Source organism: Lathamus discolor, chromosome 3 (genome assembly GCF_037157495.1).
Source record: "Lathamus discolor isolate bLatDis1 chromosome 3, bLatDis1.hap1, whole genome shotgun sequence".
Classification (NCBI taxonomy): Eukaryota; Metazoa; Chordata; class Aves; order Psittaciformes; family Psittacidae; genus Lathamus; species Lathamus discolor.
The window spans coordinates 122,335,242-122,360,539 of NC_088886.1; the positions used below are offsets into that span (position 1 = coordinate 122,335,242).

At 42.5% G+C, this 25,298-nt stretch overlaps 1 protein-coding gene across 14 annotated transcripts in view; it reads right to left on the minus strand.

The window, feature by feature from the left end:
* Nucleotides 1-25,298, minus strand: part of KALRN (kalirin RhoGEF kinase) — a 521,871-nt gene that overhangs the window by 324,975 nt on the left and 171,598 nt on the right. For all 14 annotated transcript variants that reach the window (XM_065671413.1, XM_065671394.1, XM_065671393.1 and 11 more), the window contains one exon: nucleotides 18,048-18,162. In XM_065671413.1, coding sequence (XP_065527485.1) covers nucleotides 18,048-18,162 — 115 coding nt within the window. The remainder of the gene's footprint in view (nucleotides 1-18,047; nucleotides 18,163-25,298) is intronic.

Genomic DNA, 25,298 nt, shown 5'->3' on the forward strand with positions numbered 1-25,298 from the left:
TTTCTGTATTTGTTTACACAGCAGACTTCACTTATTCTTTCAAATAACTACCCTGATGCCACTGAGGGGAGAAAAGGTCCTTTTTACTTAGTCCTCAAGAGACAGTGGATACTGATGTGCTATTCACAATCCATATTCAAAACATCTAGCTCATGTGTGATTTTCTTTCAGTCTGTCTCCTGTGTTCAGATTCTCTCACTCTCTCTAGCAAGAGGGACTTAGCCTTGTCAATGAAGCTGCTGCATGCAAGGTATCCCATATACCTGTGTGGAGACATAAAGCTGTAATAGATCAAAATCACTGATGCTGACAGAGCACAAACAAGACAATAATTTGGCATTTAAAATGGAATAGAAGACCCAAAAGACACTGTTGGTGCCCGGAGTGAGAAAGCTGGATCCAAAAAGCTTCTGGAAAACAAAGATGAATGGAACAGTCAAATAATGCAACCAAAACCTAGCAATAACCATCCAGACCTTGACTGAGCCTCTTGAGCTAACAAGCTGTCTTCCTGAAAGCACTTGAGGTACTTCTCCAGCCTCAAATGCTTTCACCTTTGTAGGAGCCTGAGAATGTCAGATGCCCGTGTGCCATCCCCTCAGTTTTAAAGTCCATCATGCCAAGGCGCTTTCCCATACTGACAGGAACTCATATATTGCTGTCATGCAAGGTTTTTTTGTCTTATGACCCTGAATTTTCACCACAATTCATTCACCACCAGTAATTTTAGCTCTCCATTAGTACCTCTTCCCATTAGTCAGCACTAATAGGAAAAACCCAGAGCAACTGTTTCATCAACTAAAAGCAGGTTCAGATAAATGCTCTGAAAAATAATTGCCTCGTTTCAATACCTTTCCCCTATTAGCTATATTGCTTGTCTATCAAAAGCACAATAAGACTTCACAGGCAAGTTCATCTACAAGTGCTACATCTGAACATGCATCATGCTATTCATCCCAGGGACCGCATTCCCCAGGTGGTGCTTTTCCTGCTGCCAAACCTGAAAATTATATTGACAAATTAACGTATGACAGGAGTGATAGGAATCTGCTAGTCAGAAAACTCTTAAAATTTATTGTAGATATCAGCCAGCCCAGGTAATAAAAACCACAGAGCAGATTCACGGAGTGAGTTAAACTAATGTAGTATCACATCCTGTGTAGAAATGGGCCTAAAGCAGTGGGCTTCTGTCGCTAGTTGAACCACCATAGTCAACCCCCCCTAGACAACAACAGTTGAGAAACAGAAAGCATTTCACAGCCGCTCTGTAAACCTCTAGCCTCACACAAGATGCATCACCCAGTATAAGAAAAGCCTACTAAGTATATCTCCCTGACACCGAGATAACACAAACAAATGTGTTTTCCGTTCAATTATAGTTTCACAATTTATTCATTTTGTACATGTGACTAGAGCACTGCAGTCCAGGGGATGAGACTGAAAGTCAGGTGAACCTAGTTGGGTCACTTGTCTTCTTCTTGTGTTTCTGTGTTACAGTTCAACTCCAGCTCCGTTTTCTAACATGTTTAAAATGAATGTTACTGTACTTTTCCTACTGTATTCCTCCAATACATATATTTACTACATTTTCAGACACAGGTAGGATACATAATTGTGGGAGAACTACAAACTGCAAATTGTCACAGCTGCTTCATGGTTAATTCACAAAAGTTTAAGAGAGAACACTTAATAATCTAAGCATGTGCTTATTTATCAATGCTAGGCTATATTCTCTGTTACACGTGTGCTGATTTTATATAGGGAGCATTTATTGCTCTATACATATGCTTATCTAATTGTACTGAATACACATGCTTTATTAAACTCAAATGAGCACATTTATGGGTCTATGTGAATGTAGAGCCCTTCATATTTTATTTATAAAGTGGAACAATAGAACCACATTGACATAGAACATCCACTTTATTCAGAGGATTTAGGGTTGTCCCACAGATTTTGCTGTTTTTTCCCAGAATCAAAGCTTTTGGGTTTTTTAATTAGATTTCCAGCCCATCTGCTTGCAAAGATAGCCTTGACAATATAAACTAATGCACATTTGTCTTGCTGAGTCTGCAGCCAGTGGAAAGAAACAATGAGACTAGTAGAATGGTGAACTTGCATCCTCCATCTTGTGGGGGTGTTAACTAAAAACCCAATTCTGACTGCTTAAATACCACAATTCTTAACTGTTTCATTGCTGTTAATTTTGCCAACAAACCTGCAGATAAGATGTTTGTCAATGCCCTGAATTATTCACATAAGCTCTCCTCATTTTGATGACCACGCTGTACAATTCAGGCAGTCAGTCAGGACCAGGCAAGTACCAGGCCAAATACATATGCCTTCAATTCTAATCACGGATTTTGCTGCTTTTTTTTTAATGTGTAGAGTAAAAGCATTGATAAAAGCATAATCAGACAACTAGTACTAGAAACTCGTACTGAAGACATTGTAAAACCACGATCATTTTGGATTTGATGTAGAACCCACAGGAGCACTAGCCTAATCCATAATTTTAGGTGCTTTATAATATAAAACTAAGGAAAATAGACTAAAAACTCTGTTGCTATGACATGCTTCATAAACAGCATAGAAAACATAGCTTAAATAAGTCTTTGACTGTTTCCTACTGCTTGAAAATAATAGAAGTACTACACTGGCCTCTTATGAGAATGATGCTGTACCTATTGATCCATAGTACTTCAATGCTAAAATCACCCACAAAACTAGTGGCTAAAAAGAACTGACTATTCCTGCATTTTTTGTAATTATTGATTCCAAACATGAAAAACTGTTTCAACCCTCTTGGATATAAGCTCTCCTAAAATCATTAACAATGTGTGTTTGAGCAAGCTCACACAGGTTGGTGATATCTGAAAACAGAGGTAAGACTGAGTTTATGACACCAGTTGCTGCCCAAATTATCACACTGTGGGGATGCTGCACAGATGTGGTCATATCCCGATGGGTTTTTAAAGAACAGCGATGTTCAATGACCATGCTTCTTTAATTCTAATGTCTGTCTGATAAAAATATCTTCCATCTGGTTCCTGTTTGTGTGGTTGTGCCTCACAATATAGGGAGCTTGATTAAGCAATTATGATGGCGTGTGTTTACACTTGCTGGACATAGATGAACTTATGTATGCACTTGACTGCTCTTCTGGAGGAGGATAACAGTACTTAAACAAGAATTAAGAAAAGGACATGGGAAGTAGAAGCCTGCAGGCCAGGCAGGCCTTTTACTACTTCAGTTGCCTTCTTACATGAATTTCCGTGTTTATTTTAGCAAATTAATGTGTTAGCCTAAAAAAGTATTGATATCCTCCTTTGATTTATGAATAAGAGCAGATAATTAGTGAATGCATGTTTCAACCTTGATGATTTCCTCATTACTCCCCTGCCAATTCACACAATGAAATATCTGCGTTGTGCCGTAAGATGTAAGAGAGTTGTAGAAAAGTCCTAGGCTTGGTGAACGGCTGCCGAGACAGATCCTCTGTAGCCTGTTAATTTGAGATACGTTTCTTGCTTGATTCTGTTTGCAGAGCAGATATGTATTTCCAGTATGTTCAGACTCTGCTGAAGCCAGCTGTAGCCTGGAAGAACCAACAGATGAATCCTGTGATTTCCACAGGAGGTGCCTATCAAAGGTAGGAAGAATCAATGGTTTGATAAATCAGTCCAGACCCACTCATAAAATTACCAGATATATTCATTTGTTTCCAACTACTTTACAATCCAACAAAACGATTTCTGTTACATTATCTGGAGAGAATGACTTCTTTGCTTTCCTCTCTGCCCATGTAACTAAACCAGTTTATCATTAGCTTTATTAGAATTTGACCAATATTTGAACCTATATGCTGCAAAACGTAAAGAGTGTCTTACATTAATTTTAGCATTGGAAGAACAAACCTACATTGTAAGAATGTTGTCATAACTTGTTGTATCATCTTTCATCCTGAAGGATCTTAAAGAGCGTTGCCATGAATAACCAGGTGTTATATAAAACAAAGTTTAATATTATGCTTTAGAGTATTTCACTCAACAACAAAAGCAGAGGGATCTGCCTTTTTGGATAGGACTTAGACAAAGAACAAAATACACCCCAGAAGATCTTTGACAATTTCCTTTGAAAAGGAACTTAATTCTTGGCCAAGAAAATGAGAAATATGAGAAGAAAAGCCAGGACTTAAAAAGCTGCATGCCAAAAAACTGTTCACAGGTGCAGGAATTAAACTTTTAACAGAATCCCTAATTACACATCTATTTTTTGGCAACTTTTCAAGGCAGCATGAACACAGTTAAAGTTCTATGCATTTGTGTCCTCCCACAAAAAAAGGCAAAAATGTGTTTTCATTTGTAAAAACAATTATAAGTCAATTATTTCTAAGTGGGCAAAGTGGGCACAATATTGGCAAGATGGACTTCAGCTTCTGGAAATACTGACTTGTCACCAATTTTAAAAGCCCAGAAGTGGAGATCAAAATATCTTTGCACTAGTACTGTATCTGATACATTTATTTGATCCATACTGCTCCACTTTCTCTGCTTTATTCAAACATGTCTACTTTAATTTCCCAAGTGCCACTGGGAATGTATGAAATATATATTTTAACATGAGGACGATTAGCATCTTATTCACTAAGGCAAAAATTTGTAAACCTAGTGTCAAAGTTAGAGCAGGCAGACCCTCAAGCGGCTTCTTTCTCAAAGGTACTGAGCTGATTTTACCTAACAAAACTGTATGCCTTTTTCATATAATTAATAGTGCCCCACAAGTCACCAGAAAAATGCTGCCGATGCTAATATACCACAGATGCAATTTAACAGTCCATAAAACTACAGAGATGAAGTGTCCTACAGAATTTATTCCTAAATGAAAATCCCAGGAAACCTAGAAAGGTTTAGGCTTTTAAACTGACCCTATTTTCCTGTCACCTACCATATGCCATCTGACACCACAAAATCACGGGGGTGGCTGTTCTGGAAATTAAGGAGAAATGGAGATTTCCAGTAAGCCTGGTAAGTGTGGAATGATATAATAGTTGAGCTCTGCTTTGTTAATGGAGAAGAAAGAAACCCTAAAAATCCCGCACATATTGCTTGCATATTTGATTCCTAGTCTAACAGTTCATTAACGAAGCGGAGCTTACAGACATTCTTCCTATGGGTAAGATCGTCCACTACTTTGCTATGTACCTGCTTTTTAATTAGATTTTGGAATGGAATCACAGCTCCTACCCACAGACCTCCAGTGGGAAGCAAAATCTAAACTAATCTGTGATCCCAGAGATGTTTGCTTCTGCAGATGCAGTTTCTGAACTAAATTACAAATGTTGTAGGAATAGCAGAATGGAGAAGCAAGGGGACATAACCACAAAATTGGATGTGATTAATCAGTGTTGTAAGAGTTTAGTTCTGTCCAGAGAATAGAGGAAAAAGAGGTCTAAAGGAAAACAAACATATTGCCTATCTGATTCTCAGATTAAATTTAGTAACAAGGCAGCATTTTCAATCATTCTTCCTATGCGTAAGATCACCCACTATTTTAACAGGTACCTGCTTTTTATTTAGATTGTGTTTTGGAATTACAATTCTTCTATAAATTCTTCTAATTCCTAGACTTACTGCATGGCAAAATGGTGAGATACTTTTGTAAAGTGCATTTTCTGAAGAGGTGACAGAAGGTGTCATGGTGGCCCATGGCCAATTTCTTACCCAGTGCTCCCAATTCAGTATTGGGAAATGCAACTTTAAGGACCTTGTTGCCCTGAAATAAGAGGTCTAATCTAATCTAATCTAATCCCTAATTAAAAGAGCCTGTATTTCAGCTTCACACAGCATGACTATACTAAAACCAGTTAGGGTATTCTGTCTTCAAAACGAAAAAGATCAGCTAATTTGGTTTCCCAAACCTTTGTGAGGTGTCTTCTGTATGGACTGGCAAATTCAGGTTATACAGTTAAACCAAGAGAGAAGTGAACTCAGTGTTGTGTCTAGAACTAAAATTCAGGAAGCTCTGACTGTGTGTCTTCCCTGATGTTCCAGAACGGCACCTACCTTAGTGCAAATGTGACCTAAATTAAACATTAGGTTCCATCTACAAAGATCAGAAAAGACACAAACAGAGCTGCTAATAAATCTAGTCCTTATTTGGTGATCTAAGCAGAGCTGCTGAGGCTACTGAAAAGTAAACACAATTTTAGTCCCCAGTTAGGACTGACTCACAACAGAAAAACAACGGAAGGGAAAATTTGCATAGTTGCATTAGCAGAGGACGTTGGCCTCTAGGGTGGTCAACTGCTGAGTCCCAGAAGATACATTTAATAATTGCTTGGATGCTGGTTTAGGACTGGGGGGGGGGGGTGGGTGGGAAGAAGTGTTGAATTTTACCAACCAAAATTTTCTAATGAATAATTCTTTCAAACTGAATTTCAAAAAGTGATATTTATTTGATCCCCTATGACAACATCAATAGCAGAAGCACCTGGCTTTCCAGATACTCAAATAAAGAAGCAATCAAACTTAACTCATACTTCTAGTGAAAGACTAAGTGCTAATATCACTGCATAGGTATTAGAGATTGTCATTTCTTCTTGTTTTCCCATGGGAAACAGGGTGATAGAGGAGAGCTACATCGTACGAACATCACATACACACTGAGTAGTGCACAGAAAAGGCATATGAAAGCAGTCTGAATTTGGCTGGAGATGAACTGCTGCTGCTGTTAGAGTTTTTAGAGAGAGGGGCAATTATTTTACAAAGCCAATGCTTCACTACAATTTCTATTCAATGACATTAACCAAAAGGACCATTCAGCAAAGATGACCACTGTAAATACTGCACTGAGCCTGCAGCAAGTTCCTACTTTCTCTTGTTTGCACTGTGGCAGGGCTATGTGGAAGAGGTGCAGGGTATTTCTCTGAATGCAATTACAAGGCAAGGGAAAGCTTTTGGGGCTTTGGCTTTTTGGTGCAGTACCACACAGGAATTTTCTCAAATATTACATCACTGGAAAGTTCTTCAGAGACTAAGGTTTCTCTTCAAACTTAGACATAAAATAAAGTCCTGTGTACACAGGCAAGGAAATCAATGCTCTCTTGTTAATAGTAGAAAAGTACACTGTGGCACACGTTGCAGACCAGACAGTATCTGCTGAGCCAAAGGCATGCTTGAGTTACACTTTTCTGCCTTTTCTTGGGGGGGAGAAAGAGAGATTCTAGAAATATTTTTCTTATTTATGACTTCATTTAGTGTTAAGGTATCTCCCTCTCTCTTCCTTTCCCGTACTCTAAGTAGCCCAACAGCCTCATAGTTACAATTATATTTTGCTGCACAGTGTTACAGGATCCACAGGGAGCTCTGCAGCAGTGCCAGGATCCACAAGGAAAACATAAAATACCACAGACTGACTTGGTTAGGATCACCTTGTGGAAAATGAGGAGAAACCATTGATGAGATTTACAACTGCTTACCAAACTTGGATACCGATTCCCTTTGCAAACAGCAGGGAATTGAGCATCCCAACCTCTAAGACAAATCTTGCCAGTCCCAACCCATACTTTCCATACTATGAGAGCATCAGCTTGCTCAATACCATATGTTACCATGAATTGGTCATTGTTCTATTTTAGTATGATCCAATTCTCTAATACCATAAACTATCATGCACTTTTATGAGCATGGGAACTGCCAAACCCTTGGTAGTGGTTTGGTTTGCACACTGATTCTCTAATAAAGAAATTGCCTCTTATATGCTCTGGAGATATCCCCTCTACCTCCACTCTCTAAGAAGGGATGAGTTCAGACCACCCTTCCCTCTCTGCGGACATACCTTGACACAGCTGTCTATTCTTATTAAATTTGTAGAAATTTAATATTCTTGAGAGTCTTCTCTGACAGATTGGGTTTAAACAGTGACTGACAGAACAGTTGTGTAAGATTTTTATCACTTGGAGACAAGGCTAGAACTATATTCCTGAAAACACATCTTCAGTCCTACCCAAGCTGTGCACTGGCAAATCCAGACTTTGAAGCAGCATCTACAACACCTGCATCCATCTAGTGAGGACAGGGACCAAGCAGTCTAGACTCCACTTCTGTGTCTCCCATTATTTGCTCTATACTGGCACACAGTAAAAGTCTCATCCATTCTCCACAGGAGCTTAAAATACCTTTCCACTGCCATTAAGATACCTTTGACAATATTCCCATTACAAAGCAGACTGCAAAGCACAGCAGTTGTTTTCCTGCTTCTAATGACATCCATGAAGGGGGTGGCATAATACGTTTCCAAATTATAATAATATCTAAGAGCGAAAAGGATGTAGCACGTACTGGAGTTACTGATGAGGAACACAAGCACCCTTGCTGGAATGAGACAAAAAACATTTTACAGGCTCTGCGAAAACTGTAGGAAAGAGATCACCAAAAATAAAAGTTAGGATTGGCTGAATGGCTGCATATTCTGCTGACAGCTGCTGACAGCTTCAGGAGGGAACCGCATGCGGCTGGTGCCAGCCCTGCTGCCAGTGCGCTGCTCCCACAAAAGGTCTCTGTTTGCTAATTTTAGCTCTTCTGAATTACCACTCACATTAGTGCAAACCTGGCTTCTCCACGGAAGTCTCCAGTCACTGCTGGACCTCTTAGGGTACTGTGGAGCAACAGATCTGATGGTTAAAAAGCCCACGAGGAGCATGCAGCAGCTTTAATCAGCACAAGCACAGAAAAGGCCTGAGAGGGCAGAACAACAAACGGTGCTGCAGAGACTCACAAACCACTTGTCAGAGAGCCACTGAGGAAAAGGATGGAGAAAATAATGCTCTGCATAAAATTTACAGCAGACTGTGGTGCCCGCTAGCTCCCTCACCACTAGGTACAGGCTATATAGGTACAGGCTATACCCTAGTTTACAAGTTTATGCCTTTTCTCCATCACCTCAACTCCTTCTCCCAGGCAGCAGATGCTGGTACAATCAACATGCAAAAGCTATTTAGCAAGGTGGAACAATGCTGATCTAATCCCCAGACTGAGGGCTTGGACAGAGCTCAAAAAGCAGAATGCAGCAGTGCAGCTCTACGTGAGACAGGTCAGGGGATGGGATCGGGCTCCAGACCCTGCTGGCGCCATCGGGTGTCACTTGGTCACAGTGGCTCTTGCATTCTCACAGTGGTGATGTGCATGGGGAGGGGGCTGTGCTCCAGATTTGGAGAGATCTGAGCAGAATCTCTCCAAGCCTGAGCCCTCTGCTGGTAAGGCAGTCAGACACTACCCACAACATTGCTAACAGAAATGCAATGACACAGGGAGTGGCTGCACAGGACAAGCACTCATCCTATGTGGGAAAGCCGGGAATCAGCATCACCTAGCTTGTCCCAGGGAGCCGAGCAGCAGCTGAGGCTCCCTCATGAAGACAGCTGGGTTTTTCTCGGTGACTCAGCAAAGCTCATACCCCTGTGCCATCAACAGCACAGGACACTCTCAGGCAGCTCAGGTGACGCTGCTGCATGGGGTCACCATACCTAAAGGAGGTTGCTGATTAAAGGTCAGCCCCCTTGAACCATGCCTTTGCTGGGAAGCAGTGACACAGGCATCTCTACCTCTGCTCAGAGGGTTTTAGGAGCCCTCCGGTCCCTCCTGTCTTACTGAGAAAGAGAGAAGTCAAGTGCAGCGATGCTGTGAAACTATGGCCCAACAGCAGTAGCCTGTTGTCTATTTTCTGTGTAGTGTACCTGGGAAAACGGGGGCTGTGGAGAAAGACTCCACTTGCTGCTGTCCTTCTGGCTGCTTTGACCTTGCAGCCTGACTGCACTCCCTGTGATGAGGAAGAACAGCCTGCAGCTGGTAGGGTAGGGCAGGGCTGGAGCAAGAAAGGCCAAAGCAGTAGAACCGAAAGGCGCTGGACATGAACTGGGTACAGATACTTGATTTGCTGGCTGGGAAGAACACAAAGTAAAACAGTGACCTTTTATTTCATGGCATCTGTCCTCCCTGTTGAGCACTTTCTGCTGACTCCACTGAAGAAGGCATGACTGAGCTCTCACTGGGCTGGAAAAGCAGCATGGTACTCGAAAAAGGAGCTTCTCTTCCAGACCTGTGCATTTTCTTTGTGCATAAAACTTGGCCTGTAGGCCTACCTCTGCAATCCTGAATCTTCAAATGAGTAACCCACTTTAGAATCTTTATATTAGAGATGTTAGATGAACCAGAAAGAACCCAATATGACTTTGAAATCTCAGCATGAGTCTGCATGGTTGGCAGTAAGAGAAAACTGGACTGCCTCCTCTTCCCTGTAGAAAAGAACAATTGCCTTGGAAACAATTCAGACACAATAAATGAGGGATTCCTTAAAATTAACCATTTCCAACTGCAGATTTATATTCTAAAATTAAGCAGATACTGAGTGTTGAATAGAATGCTTAAAAACACCATGACAAGTTGAAATCCTAGTTTTCTCTGCATGAGGCAATCAGTAATTTCACTTACTTATTGCTATACAATTAATAGATAATAAAATGGAGCAAGCTGCTACTTAAGAATATAGATATCGAAGAAGTCAGTGTGAAAAAAAACAGTAACCGATTTTTGGGTCTTCCAAAAATGGTGCAGATATTTTTGTATACAAGACAGACAACCTACAAAGGGATTTGCAAAGTATTCTATGTCCTTTAAGGAATTTCTTTCAAATAAAGAATTCAGTCTTGAACTAACATCAACCTTCATTTCATTTGTTTATTTGAGTCCTTGAACTCAGGTTCTGAAACAAGACATTCAAATCTGCATATGAGTTTGTCTCAATATTAACATTACATTACTATCATTTGCCTCCATTTTTCAGTAGAGAGATGATACTTCTGCTAGACCAAGTAAAATATATTGATCACTAGTAGAGTTGATGTGCAGAGCCCAGCTTACCCTGCCTTTTATTAGTCTTTAGAATTGTACATGAGCTGTACAATTCACAGTCCATTAACTACAAAGCTGTATCATGCTATTTGTGTTGTTCATCACAAAACCAGTCTGAAAACACTTGTACTGTTATCCAGCTGGAAGGCAAAACAGCAGCCAACTCGGCTGGAGCCAGTCTGAGAGAGCTCACAGCTCCTGTGGAGGGGAGGGGGCTAGAGGACATTTGCTTTAGGTCCAGAGCTGTGTAAGTTTGGTCCATACGCTATCCAGGAAAAGACCAACAGGGAATGAAAGCAGGAAGTACTTGGGAAACGGGAAAGCCCCCGTTTACCTTAGGTTTGGGCTAATTTAAAAAATAAATAAATATCCAGGGATTAAAAATAAACAAACATGAGAAATGAAAATCTTGCACCTACTGAAAAAAGTCCCAAACAAACCAAACACAGATTCATACAAAACTGTGCTGCAAGAGCTGGAGAGGCTTGTTGTCAGCCCTCTGCTGCAAGACAAATGTGACAATACCTGACTCATTCCTGATAACACCTAACAGCATCTCCAAGATGGAAATGCCACAGAAACCTGCTTCAGTTTTTCACTTTATGATTTCAAGCCTTTTCTTTTTGTCCCATTTGCCATGTACACTGAGATCAAACTGCTTCCTTTACCTCAGTCTTGCATACTGGATTGTAATCACATCACTTTTTCTTTCCCTGTCTTAACATAAGCATCCCCAACACCATCAATCTTTGCTCATGACTCCTGCTCCCAGGGCTCTGATGGATCTCTCTGCTCCCTCTGTACTTCTAGGAAGTCCACATTTTCCAGTAGCTTCTGGTAAACAGGAGCTTGCTGGGTTGGCAGCTGTAGACACTTACTGCAGAATTTCAAAGCAATTACAGCCACTGTCCACTTATCTAGGAATCACAGAATCACAGAATCACAGAATCCCAAGGGTTGGAAGGGACCTAAAAAGATCATCTAGTCCAACCCCCCTGCAAGAGCAGGGTAACCTACAGTACATCACACAGGAACTTGTCCAGGCGGGCCTTGAATATCTCCAGTGTAGGAGACTCCACAACCCCCCTGGGCAGCCTGTTCCAGTGCTCTGTCACTCTTACAGTAAAGAAGTTCTTCCTGATGTTAACGTGGAACTTCCTATGCTCCAGTTTACACCCATTGCCCCTTGTCCTATCACTGGATATCACTGAAAAAAGCCTAGCTCCATCATCCTGACACCTACCCTTCACATATTTGTAAACATTGATGAGGTCACCCCTCAGTCTCCTCTTTTGCAAGCTAAAGAGACCCAGCTCCCTCAGCCTCTCCTCATAAGGGAGATGTTCCACTCCCTTAATCATCTTTGTGGCTCTGCGCTGGACTCCTTCAAGCAATTCCCACCAATCTATAAGAAGGGCAAGAAGGAGGACCCGGGTAATTATAGACCGGTCAGCCTTACCTCCATCCCTGGAAAGATGATGGAACAACTTATTCTTGACTCCATCACTAGGCATATCAAGGATGAGGGGGTCATTAAGAACAGCCAACATGGTTTTATGAGGGGGAAGTCATGTATGACCAACCTTATAGCCTTCTATGAGGAAGTGACTAGGTGGAGGGATGATGGTAGAGCGGTAGATGTAGTTTTTCTTGATTTCAGTAAGGCATTTGATACTGTCTCCCACAGCATCCTCATAGATAAGCTAAGGAAGTGTGGGCTTGACGATCAAGTAGTGAGGTGGATCGAGAACTGGTTGAAAGGAAGAAGGCAGAGAGTTGTGGTCAATGGCGCAGAATCTAGCTGGAGGTCTGTGACTAGTGGAGTTCCTCAGGGGTCGGTGCTGGGACCGGTGCTGTTTAATATTTTCATCAATGACCTGGATGAGGGAACTGAGTGCACCCTCAGCAAGTTTGCTGATGACACAAAACTGGGAGGAGTGGCTGAAATGTCTCAACAGATTGTTACCAGATTGTTACCACAGCGGGAGGAAAATCAGAGACCCTCCTTTGAAGAGCTGGTCTCCACAAGAGGTGAACACGCAACTTGGTCCTGAGGTGTTCAGTAAAGAGACACAGTAAGCAAAACAGCGATGTGGTCAGACACCTTTTAGCAGAACAAGGTGAAACCACCAAGTATTTCTACAGAAGTCCCCCAATCCTTAACAGACGTTGATAATAACATCATGTACTAATATCACGTAAAATGGTGGCTGGATCTGGCTGAGTGGTGAAGTGCCCTTAAATTCACAAGCATTCATGTGAGTTATATACTCCTAATGAGCTGTTTTCTCCATAAGGCACGTCTCGTTTAAAAAAAAAGAAATATCTGAAGAAAATACTAAACCCTCATCAGCCTTACCAGCTTCGCTTCATTTTTTACTGTGGCATTTTGATACAAGTGTACGGTGGAATAATTATCTTATAGATGGCACTAGATATTTAGTTATTAAAAATAGCATGAAGTCCCTGGTGTTACTTTTAAAATACATAGCAATTTTTGTAGATCTACAATAGCCTCCAGAAAAAAATGATCCTCAAAAGCTTTTCTTGGTGTGTGCTACAAACATGTAAGAGAAAGTGGAGCCCTAGGGTTTAATTCCTATCAATCAACAAAATGAGTTTCACACTACTCCTGTCCAGAGAAGCTAATATACACAATACCATAGGTCATCAGAGAGGAGCTTAAAATAAATCCAAGAGTGGGTGAGTATTGCTACGTTTTGCCATCCCCTGTATTGTTCTTCTAGTTTTATAAAGCTCCAATTGCTGAACTATTATTAGAGACACTGAAGTTGTTTTACCGATCCTCACACCTTTCATCGAACTCAGGCAGCTCTGAATAGCTGTTCAAACAAACAGGGCTGTCCCTTGGAAACATTTTACTGCTGTTATGGGTGCTGGATGTCCCCCAGAACAGGGAATTATTTGGGCAGGTTTTTAAACAGAGGACAAATAAAAAGTAGATGTCTTTAAAAATACAGGCCTCAGAGGCATCTCAGGTTTCCCCCTCTGGAGCGAGCACAGAAGACTGCTTATCTTGGCTGCAAACCAGATTGATGTATTCAGCCGGAAGATTCACTATAGCTGACAGAGAACATTTCCTTCATTGTATTGCTTCACCATGCGAGTAGATAACTCAGGCTAATAATATTCTGTCTCCTTTTTATCCTCATATAGCCTACGCATAACTTAATTCTTAATTCCAAAGGGCTCACAGAGGAGATCAGCCTGATGCTAGTTTCATTTACACACATATAAATCAAAACTCAAGTCTATCGGAATAGATGGTACTGCACTGGTGTTAAAAAATAACATCCTTAGTGAGGCCAGAAAATTCCCCCTCAGCTTCCCTGATGATAAACACCATGTTATCCTAGATTCAGGCACGCCCTCCAAATTTCTAAACATCACTTCCTATTTAAATTTGCATGTAAATAGGAGCTATCCTGATTTACAAGAAATACAGCTTCGCCTATCCAGAAAGCATTAGCGTAAATGTAAAACAAGCAGAAAACGACAAAGTGGTAGGAACCTGGCATCTGTGGCAATTATCTTTAAATCTAATGAATAGCATCTTCATTTCTTAGTAACTAATTATAGCGGAACTGTTTGAAGAAAAGGACCTTGTGATATGCCTGGAAGAACCAGTGTACAGCACCAAACCAGGACCACATTTGTCCACAGTGTCAGACACCAACTTGCAACCTTCTCCTAGAACCTAGGACTGCAGGACCGGGCTTTTCAATCTTCCAGGAGCCCTACATCACCCCAGGTAGTATGGACTGCAACGTTACCATTTTGGGATATGAATAAACCACATTCCTAGATCTGATACCTTAACCACCAGGTGGGAATCCTCAGCTATACAGGGAACCCCACTGACTCCAGGCACCTGCCTGACCGTGACTCTCAGCTGCATGAAAGCACTTACTGTTCTGCTCTAACTCAAACACATATTGCCGCTTTCAGAAAACCCACATTACTATTCCAGTTTTGAAAAAGAAATTGCAAAAGTCAGATCAGAACCTTTGAAAACTGCTAGCAAGACCCTGGTTTCACTTACACTAATCTATCATCATATTTCATCACCAATCTCATACCTGCTCAAAGCTCCCAGCAATGCGCCACCTCTGCCACTTCCATTGAGATATAAAACAAGGGTTAAGTGATAGATAGTATCAGTGTGGATACCAATCTCTCTCATTCAGGAACCATTGCACTGGGAGTAAAGAGAGAATTACTATACTGGTGTCAATATGATAAATTACAGTCTCTTTTTTCCTAAGGAGGAACTTCTAGTATTTTAACTAGTACAGAACCCCCCCCCCCCCCCCCCCCTTTCAACACTCTGAACATCAGAGCAGTTTCTCCTAACATCTTATTCAGAGTCTCTGTTAATGAAACTGTTTATTTGGGTGGATGGCTGATGTAGTTACTCATTACAGCACTCATCTTGGAACACGCATGAATGAGGAGCCAACTGGGGAATTCAAACCGTTCCTTCCATGTATTTGTTTCCAAAAAGTAAATGCGTTTGAAAGTGCTGCCAGTTGCCCTTGTTGAAGCGAATAAAATGTTTAGGGAAAATGAGTTCTAGTGTTTTCTCACACCACACAGGTCACACAATCCCGCATGCCGAAACCCGCCAAGTCCGTGGTCATGTTTCCCTCCAACAGCAGTGAGTTCACAGCTGTGGCACCACATAAAGCAGGTCTTGGAGGAACCTAAAGAAGTCACCTCCTGATTCATTATCCCCTCTCCCTAATATTTATACCCATGCCAGAGGTTTGCCTATAGAGTTATGGAGGAATTTAAGAAGAAATCGGATTACTTACTATAGGACTACTGTGAGTCCATCAGAAATCTTTTCCTTATGTCCAGCCTAAGCTTCCCTTGCTTTGGGGTAACATTTTCGTTTCTTGTCCCAGTCCTATGAATCTTTTTGCAGCATCACAACATGCTTTCAAAGAGCTTTGTCACTCTCTTCTCTAGGCCGAGCCACCTCTACCCATTTAATCCTTCTTTTATTCGGTGCTTTTTCTAGACTTCTGATCACTTTTGCTGCTTTCTGCCCCACACACTTCCATGTGTAGTATCCCAAACAGGAGACAGTACTCTGGTTAATTTCTCCACAGAACCAATCCTCAGGAAGCCTTGAGAAACTGGTGAAAGCGCTGCATGAGCAGCCAGTCTCAGTGCTTGGCATATTTTCATGATGGGAGGTTGTGCTGTAGAGGAAGGAGTGTTCTCTGATATAACCAGAGATGCCCATCAAAAGCTTCAAACATCAGGACAGAAAAAGGCTTTGCAGTGGGGACCAGGAGGGGGATTTTTTTCTGGTGTTTCTAGAGAGACAAGCAACTGGGTCTTGCATTAACTCCTTCAGCATGCTCCTCTGTCCCCCAGCTTCTTCATCATCGAAGAAAATCATTGCTGGACTGATTCAGAGTGAGGCAACTAAAAGCAGCATCAACAACTGAGCTAATAGATTTATTTGTGTGAAGGTGGGGAACAGAAGGGCTTTTTCTTGCAATTGCTGCCACCTCCGTGGGGGAAGAGCAATTAATAGAAAAGGCTGACATGTTAGAAGGTAATTTTTGCAACTGCTTGCAACCCCAACCAATGGTATATTTTTGTATTTGTGACCATACAAAAGAAAGATAAGATAGAAGGGAGCAGTTTCATTACTGCAGCAGCCTGATGGGGACTGTCAAGCCCTGGGACATGCACTCCCAGGGAGTGACCTACTGCTCTCTCAGCCCCACAACATGCCTGTAATCTCTCTCACAATATGGTTGAAAACAGAGGTGGCTAGAGGGGAAAAAAGGGGAGTGATGGGAAAACCAAACCAATACAGCTTATTAGTAAAACCTAGATGAACAGAAGTCTAACACAGCAAAAAATGCATTGCCAGAGGACTTGTGACATACACGAAAGAAGCACTGGCAGATCTGGCACATGCAGCTGTGTTTGCCCCTTGCTCTCTGCAGCCAAGTGATAAGTCTTCAAACAGCCCTCAGCCCTCATCCATACCAAACACAAGACCTTTGTTCTCTGCACAGTGCATGCTTAAGGAACTGAGTGTGTTCTGAGACCCTTAACTCCTGACTTCCAGATGCAGCCAACCCCTTTGCCCTTCAGGTGTTAACTTCACACTCTTTGCAAAAATACAAGCACTGTTTAACTGGTCATACCCTGGGTTTAAAAACATAAGGAACTCCTGGGTGACATAGGGTGTGTTACTGCAACCCCAAACGTCCCTTCTCACCCCCTCACTTGCCCTGGGGTAAGTTACCTCAGTAACCGCTGCAGTGGTTACTGGGTAAGGATATTTGGCAAGCTTGAAAACAGGGAAAGGAAGCTGGATGAGGATGTACACAGTCCTGTACTCTCCGAGGCATTAAACAGTGGCACAGAAATACCTACCTGGGCACTGAGCCCTATAAACTGTCTCGCAAAGCTAAATGTGCACTGGCAACAGACTTCTCCAACACCCCTGGGAAAGATGGGGAGAAGGCACATGGGGACTAATGCTGCAGGAAAAGGTGCTGGTTTACATGCAGAAAAAATTGAAACGCTTTTCTTTGAAAGCTTCCCCCTTAATCCACCCATGTTCCTTCCTGAGCCTTGAGAGAGCTCTGGAAAGTGCTGGAACAGGAAGATCATCCTCTTCACATGGGGCAAGCTCTCCTTGCCAGCCACTACAGTCCCCTACCCTAGCTCTCCTGAACCTCCCACAAGGCATTAAAAGGCAACAGCACACAGGAGGCTTTCTCCAGCTTAATATATACCTTAATATTTCTCCAGCTTAAATATAGCTCCAGCTATATTTAACTGCAGGCCTGTAAGCACTCTCCTCCCCTTCCACTCCTTTAGAAGAGCCACATGGGGAACGAGAGCTGCTCCTCCTTGCTGTCATGAGCCTGAAGCCTGGGTTTGCTCACACTGCCTCCGCTCTGGGGCTCCTGCCTCGCTGCATGAGAGCATACACAGAGGGAGGAAGGGAACACTTTTGTTCCTCCGTCACAAGAACTGAAGGTACTAAATGTTAATACTTGGAAATCAGCAACTGCCAAGAACAAGTTCCCCACCCACCCGTCCACCCTAAGCTTTGAAGTGTTTTCTTTCTAGCTTTACCTTGGCACGCTGGCCAAATAAGTCACAAGTTTCCGAAGGTCTTCCTGCCTTATTCTGTCGTGATTGCTGCGGGCTGGGAAGGTCAAGACAGGACCACCTCGTTTATCACGGCCACCTGCGGAAAATAAAGGATTGTTAGAAAATCAGGGGGGAAGCACATGTCAAAAAAACTATGTGTGAATTGATAAACATAAATTGCAGCACATCCAAGAGCCCATGCACTCTCTGTAACTTTCAGGCTTGCCTCATTGAGGAAGACATGCTTGCATTTGCTGGAGCTCTGAAGGGGGGGAAATGAAAAGATTAAGAACCAAAACAAACAAAAAAGCCCCAACAACAAACAAGGAGAACTGCTAGTAGCATTTCTTCTGACTTTCGTCTAATCCCATCAAATCTAGTACAACTGCCAATCCAAGCACACAATGTTAATGAAATCCTCCTGTGGGGATAGTTTGAAACTAGTCAACACCAAGAAAGTGAAAGTATTTTCACTGTTACTCAGCGTATTGCATCGTTCATTGACAGATAATTTACAATGTCCTGCCAGTTAGCAGTCATATATCCCGGTAATGCTGATGCAGTAAGATGTTCTAATCTATCTGGCAATTCATTAGGAATGGAAAATTTGATTAGGAGTTCATGCCTCCTGTGCTTTCTATTTAAAGTGTTGTTGGCAATTAGAATGGTTTTTGGTTTGTTTGGGTTTGTTTTTTTCCCCCCGTAGCTTTCCTGTCTTAAAATTCACTCCTTTTAAACTGCCAGACTTCATCTTTTACAGCAAGAGGCTCAACCATAAACAAACGACTCTATCCTCAATTATACAATCACAAACACAGGCAGGAATACAATCTATTCTACAGCACCTTATTTTATTCTTGGCTGTGAATAAAGTTTAATAAGCTTGAAATGGGAATCCAGTGCCTCAGTTAACGTTTAGCTCTTTCTTCTCATATTAGCACAGGATTTTTTCAGGAACTGTGCATTGTTAGGTACACGTTTGTATTGTTATCTAGGAAAAAAGTCACAGCAAAACTACAGTTCAAAAAGCTAGCACAGAACTGCAAGGTCCTTGCAAATTAGCTGTAAAAATGCAGATGAGTTTGTGTTTTTCAATGGAAAGCATAATCCCTTTAACAGAAATATCACTTCCGAGAACGGAAAACAGTGCGCTTCTCTGAACTAATTAACCTGGCCAACAAGACAAAAAAGCTACACAGGGACATACACATCTTCAGTACTGATCCATACTGCATTTTATCATGCAAAACACAGGATGCCCATGCTCTATGGGGCCATGACTTCTGTATGGGTCCTAAAAAACAAGAGCCTAATTCAGTAGGAAGAGTCTTAAGAGGCTCTGCCGTAAGAGCAGGATCAATGTGAGAGCACATGTGTACTTGGAAAAACAGTATCCTGGATCACCACAGGACAAAGAATTGCTCTAGGCAGAATTTAGATCAGGAATTAAGGAACTGCTTCTTACGGCAGGAGTTCCTGCAGGTGGACAAGTCAGAAACCAAAGTGAAGAGATACACGCATGTACCCCAAGGCGCAGGTTTTGCAGCTGGCCCTGCTTGCAGAACAAAGACAACACTTGGAGATTCAGCTCCCATCTGACAACGTACCCCTTGTGCATTTTATTCTGAAACTGTCCATTCAGTTGATGCTATGACAGGGAGAAACTCACCTTCTAGCACAAACCTTCTGTGTCTCCGCATGACCAGAGTTACACAGAAGCAGCTAAAAGTAGCAAAGTTATTACATATGTAATCTTTCTTTTCTACATCCTGTCTACATCCAGGCACAGCTACAGGTTGGGTGGAGAAGAGATTCAGAGCAGCCCTGAGAAGGACCTGGGGGTGTTGGTCGATGAGAAAATGAACATGAGCCAGCTTCAGTGTGCACTCGCAGCCCAGAAAGCCAACTGTATCCTGGGCTGCATCAAAAGCAGCGTGACCAGCAGGTCAAAGGAGGTGATCCTGCCCCTCTACTCTGCTCTTGTGAGACCTCACTTGGAGTATTGTGTGCAGTTCTGGTGTCCTCAACATAAAAAGGACATGGAACTGTTGGAACAAGTCTAGAGGAGGGCCACGAGGATGATCAGGCGACTGGAGCACCTCCTGTATGAAGACAGGCTGAGAAAGTTGGGGCTGTTCAGTCTGGAGAAGAGATTGCTGCATGGAGACCTCATAGCAGCATTCCAGTATCTGATGCTGGGGCCTATAAGGATGCTGGGGAGGGACTCTTCATTAGGGACTGTAGCGACAGGACAAGGGGTAACGGGTTCAAACTTAAACAGGGGAAGTTTAGATTGGATATAGGGAAGAAGTGCTTTACTGTAAGGGTAGTGAGGCACTGGAATGTGCTGCGCAGGGGAGTTGTGAATGCTCCATCCCTGGCAGTGTTCAAGGCCAGGTTGGAGAGAGCCTTGAGTGACATGGTTTAGGGTGAGGTGTCCCTGCCTACGGCAGGGGGTTGGAACTTTATGATCTTAAGGTCCTTTTCAACCCTAACTATTCTATGATTCTATAGAGCTTTCTATAGCACTGGAGACTGTACAAGTCTAAGTCCATTACATAAACTTCATCTATATGGATAGAGCTGCCAGTGTTACCCTGTATTACAGTACATCAACACTGAAATTCCCATAGTTTTCAATTGATGCTGTATACCTTAAGGCCTACACTGTGCAACTCTTCATTGGAGCCAAGTTATGTCTGATTTGTCCAGGGCTAAAAACAGAGAGGCAAACAGGAGATATCATCTTCATTCTGAGCCCTCATACAGCCAGGGGTACATATGGAGTACAAAACCTGTCCTGACTAATCTCCACCCAAATCTCTGTGCCTGATGTTTGCCTTTGCCTTCACACCTTGAAGGTGAGAATGTCCATGGGAATTTGGTGTCACCTTGTCTGATCCATTCCTCTACCACATAGCATGAGAATGGGGAAGGGGAGGGTAATTTAACAAGGTTTCAATTTACAAGGAAATAGGCTAATTTTTATTTTCAGACCTATAAAAAAAAGTCCTCATTTTAAGCACATTCTCCCTTTGTTGAGATTATTTCACGCACCATAACAATGCCAAAACCATTATATCATGTGTGATGTGTCCAACAGAAAAGCAAGACAGCCTATAGAATGGCAAACCGATGTAGCAACTGAAGCTGGAGGGAAATATTTTTTCAACACAGGAAGCTTTTCAAGGTTTTGAAAAATCTCCATCATAGCACGATGTAACCAAGGCTTTCAAAAGCTTCCAGATATTCACTGAAGCAGAGACCTGAACTTGAATTGCATCCCAGAAGAACATGCTACCCACTATTGAGCTGGGCTTCCTCTCCTGCTCCATTCCCAAGTATTTAAATATCTCTACAAGGTGGAAAAGCACTAAGAGGTGAGATCAGGAGACATCCAAGCCCAGAGTGAAAATCCTCTGCCAGTATACGAAACACCTGGGAAGGGCCATGAGTTTCACACAGCCCTGATCACTCTCATGCCACCCATTTGCCTCAGCTCAGTAAACCAAAAACTGTGTTTCTGGCCAGGGACCCTTTTCCCACCTACAGTTCCACAGTGAGCTCTGGACCCCCTCTCACCACCACCCCCCAAAAAAAACCCCAAATCACCCCCTCCCCCATCCCTGCAAACAAACTAAATTCTGGTAGGCTGAAAAAGTTAAATCAGAAATTTCTTGACCCTATTACTAACAATAGCACAAGGATTTCAGCTACAGGAAAGGAAACAGGGTCCAGAACATTCTTGTCCTGTCTCTGCTTCAGGATAAAAATTATCCCTCAACAATTCATCTAAAATGTCCACAGGAAAGCAGAATAAATGAGGCTGTAGTGCAGAGTCAGAAGTTACCAGGACAGACTGGAGAAAATGGGTTAATTCTTGTTTAAGGAGGAAGGTTTCAGGATGACCCAGTTGGAGGTTTCTGGATGATGGAATGATAAATAAATGCCTGGACCGACTCCTTCTAGTCCTATGGCACAGAAAAACAAGGAGACATGGGGCAAATCTCAAGAAATCTGAAGTTCAGAAACAAATGTTTCTCATTTGTGATAAAAGTACTGCTCTGTGCTGTGAGCAATAGGGTGAAATTATTATTACAAGTGCATCGTACAAATTAAAATCCTTCACTTGTTTCCAAATTATTCAATTCAATTCAATCCAAATTATTGAGCAATCCCTATTTTTTATGAATTCCTGCATAATTTACAGTTTTATGAAGAGCCTATACGGAGTAACATGAAGTTTCTTCCAGAACAAACCATGGTATGTTTAATTCACCATAAGACTTTCAGAGTTCAGTAACTAAACACTAATAATATGTAGCTTTTCCACTGTGCTTTCTAACCACAAATCTCAGCTTTTCTAGGCAAACCAAATGAGATAATATTACCATTGAATTTTAGACACATAATATGCCTATATTTGGGCTCTCATCTCTTCTAATGTAGACTTCAGACAGGTAGAAACAGCCACTAAAAAAGAAGAAAATCTTTTGGCATTGGCTGTACAGGGAGTCTATGCCATTCCCCCTCTTTATTATTATCTCCTTTTTTTACTGAGGAGAATAGTGAGGTACAGAGAGGGGAAGAAATTCAGCCCAGATCCCACAGAAAGTCACGTGAAGACCCAGGAACAGAACTGAGGAACAGAACTGTTAGTCCACTGTGTTAGAGCTTCAAAGTGCTAAAAGTTAGCAACTGAAAACATTACAGAAACTCTGCCTCTGGTTGTTAGTAATTCACCCAAGGAGGCTAATTTAGCCCCAACTCAGCCACGATCTCAACATCAATTTTACATGCAGTGTCTTTAGAGAACTATCCAGCATATTGTTTTGAAAGAAAATACAAAAAATGGAAGGAAGTAAAGAGTCTCAATTGCTCTAATCAATAGGTCCCATCTCCTGCCTCCCACTGGGCTCACAGACATGGGATGCAATAATCAAACATGTCATTATGTTTGCTAATTACAGTTATTAAATGTTAAAACAAACAGCTGATAATTTAAATTGTTTTTCAAGGTGGGTTTTCATAGGCTTTGCTCTGATTTGGAGAGGCAAGCAGATGGTCTAGTTATTAGAGCTCTGGAAAAAGGAGTCAGAAAAACACATGTTCTTCAGGGCACAGAGTACACAGAGAACAAATATTTAGACATGTATGTCTTGCATTCCTCCTTCAAAAACCCTTTGTTGATGGCCTTTCCTGTCAGTGGCTTGCTTGCTGGTTCTTCCCATCTCCTTTTCTTCTAGCCTATACAGAAACCATTACTAAATTCAGCATTTTTTCCCAGAAACAGGACTACATTATTTTATTTGAACTACAGAGCAGTCAGTCTCACCTCTGTGCCTGGCAAAATTTTGGAGCACATTCTCCTGGAAGGCATGCTAAGGCACATGAAAAACAACAAGGTGCTTGGTGACAGCCAGCATGGCTTCACTAAGGGGAAATCCTGCCTGACCAATTTGGTGGCCTTCTAGCTTGGGGATAAAGTACTGGTGGACAGGGGTAGAACAGTTGATGTCATCTACCTGGACTTGTGCAAAGTGTTGGACACTGTCCCACAAGACATCCTTGTCTCTACATTGGGAAGACATCAATTTGATGGATGGACCACTCGGTGGATAAAGAATTGGCTGGATGGCCACACACAAAGAGTGTGGTCAATGGCTCGATGTCCGGCTGGAGACCAGTAACGAGTGGTGTCCCTCAGGGGTCGGTGTTGGGACCGGTCTTGTTCAACATCTTTGTCGGTGACATGGACAGTGGGATTGAGTGCGCCCTCAGCAAGTTTGCCGATGACACCAAGCTGTGTGGGTCAGTTGATATGCTGGAGGGAAGGGATGCCATCCAGAGGGACCTTGACACGCTTGTGAGGTGGGCTGATGCCAGCCTTATGAAGTTCAACCACGACAAGTGCAAGGTCCTACACCTGGGTCAGAGCAATCCCAGGCACAGCTACAGGTTGGGTGGAGAAGAGATTCAGAGCAGCCCTGCGGAGAAGGACCTGGGGGTGTTGGTCGATGAGAAAATGAACATGAGCCGGCTTCAGTGTGTGCTCGCAGCCCAGAAAGCCAACCGTATCCTGGGCTGCATCAAAAGGAGCGTGACCAGCAGGTCGAAGGAGGTGATCCTGCCCCTCTACTCTGCTCTCGTGAGACCTCACCTGGGGTATTGTGTGCAGTTCTGGTGTCCTCAACATCAAAAGGACATGGAACTGTTGGAACAAATCAGAAGAGGGCCACGAGGATGATCAGGGGACTGGAGCACCTCCCGTATGAAGACAGGCTGAGAAAGTTGGGGCTGTTCAGCCTGGAGAAGAGAAGGCTGCGTGGAGACCTCATAGCTGCCTTCCAGTATCTGAAGAGGGCCTATAAGGATGTTGGGGAAAGACTCTTCATTAGGGACTGTAGTGATAGGACAGGGTGTAACGGGTTCAAACTGAAACACGGGAAGTTTAGATTGGATATTGGAAATTCTTTCCTGTTAGGGTAATGAGGCACTGGAATCAGTTGCCCAGGGAAGTTGTGAATGCTCCATCCCTGGCAGTGTTCAAGGCCAGGTTGGATGGAGACTTGGGTGACATGGTTTAGGGTGAGGTGTCCCTGCCCATGGCAGGGGGGTTGGAATTTTATGATCTTAAGGTCCTTTCCAACCCTAACTATTCTATGATTCTATGATTTTCCTTCCACCAATCATATAGGGGGTACTACTGCAGTGATGGCACAAGGCATCATGACACATACCACATTAAAAGAAAACATTAAAGAAACCCTCAGAAAACCTGCGTAGAAGCGGGGAGCAGTGACTTTCTGATAACCACTTTTATGTTCAAGCCTGAAATGAAGAGGACAGAGACTCTAGCCACAAGATACCTGTCCTGGCAGGGACAGGGATCTGATGCCTGAACTGGCATCTTAATCCTCCCAGTGGTGGGACCAAACATTTCTGCCAATGATGGCTCCAACTGCCCACAAGTAAATTTAGATGTTGGCCAACCCAGAGTAGTATTAATGTGAACTCTGTGTACAGGCCTTCCCAATTTCAAATCCTGAGGCACATCCATCCCTGATAATAAGCAAAAAGCTGAAATTCCAGCTTTGTGTAATCCTGTTTAGGACAGGAAATTATGAGTTTCCTTTAAAGCGTACGTCTTGTATACAACAATGATTTTATTGAGCTCTGTTTTCAAGCAGCATCTCTCCAATTCTCTCAGTGATTCTAGCATGATAGTTACCT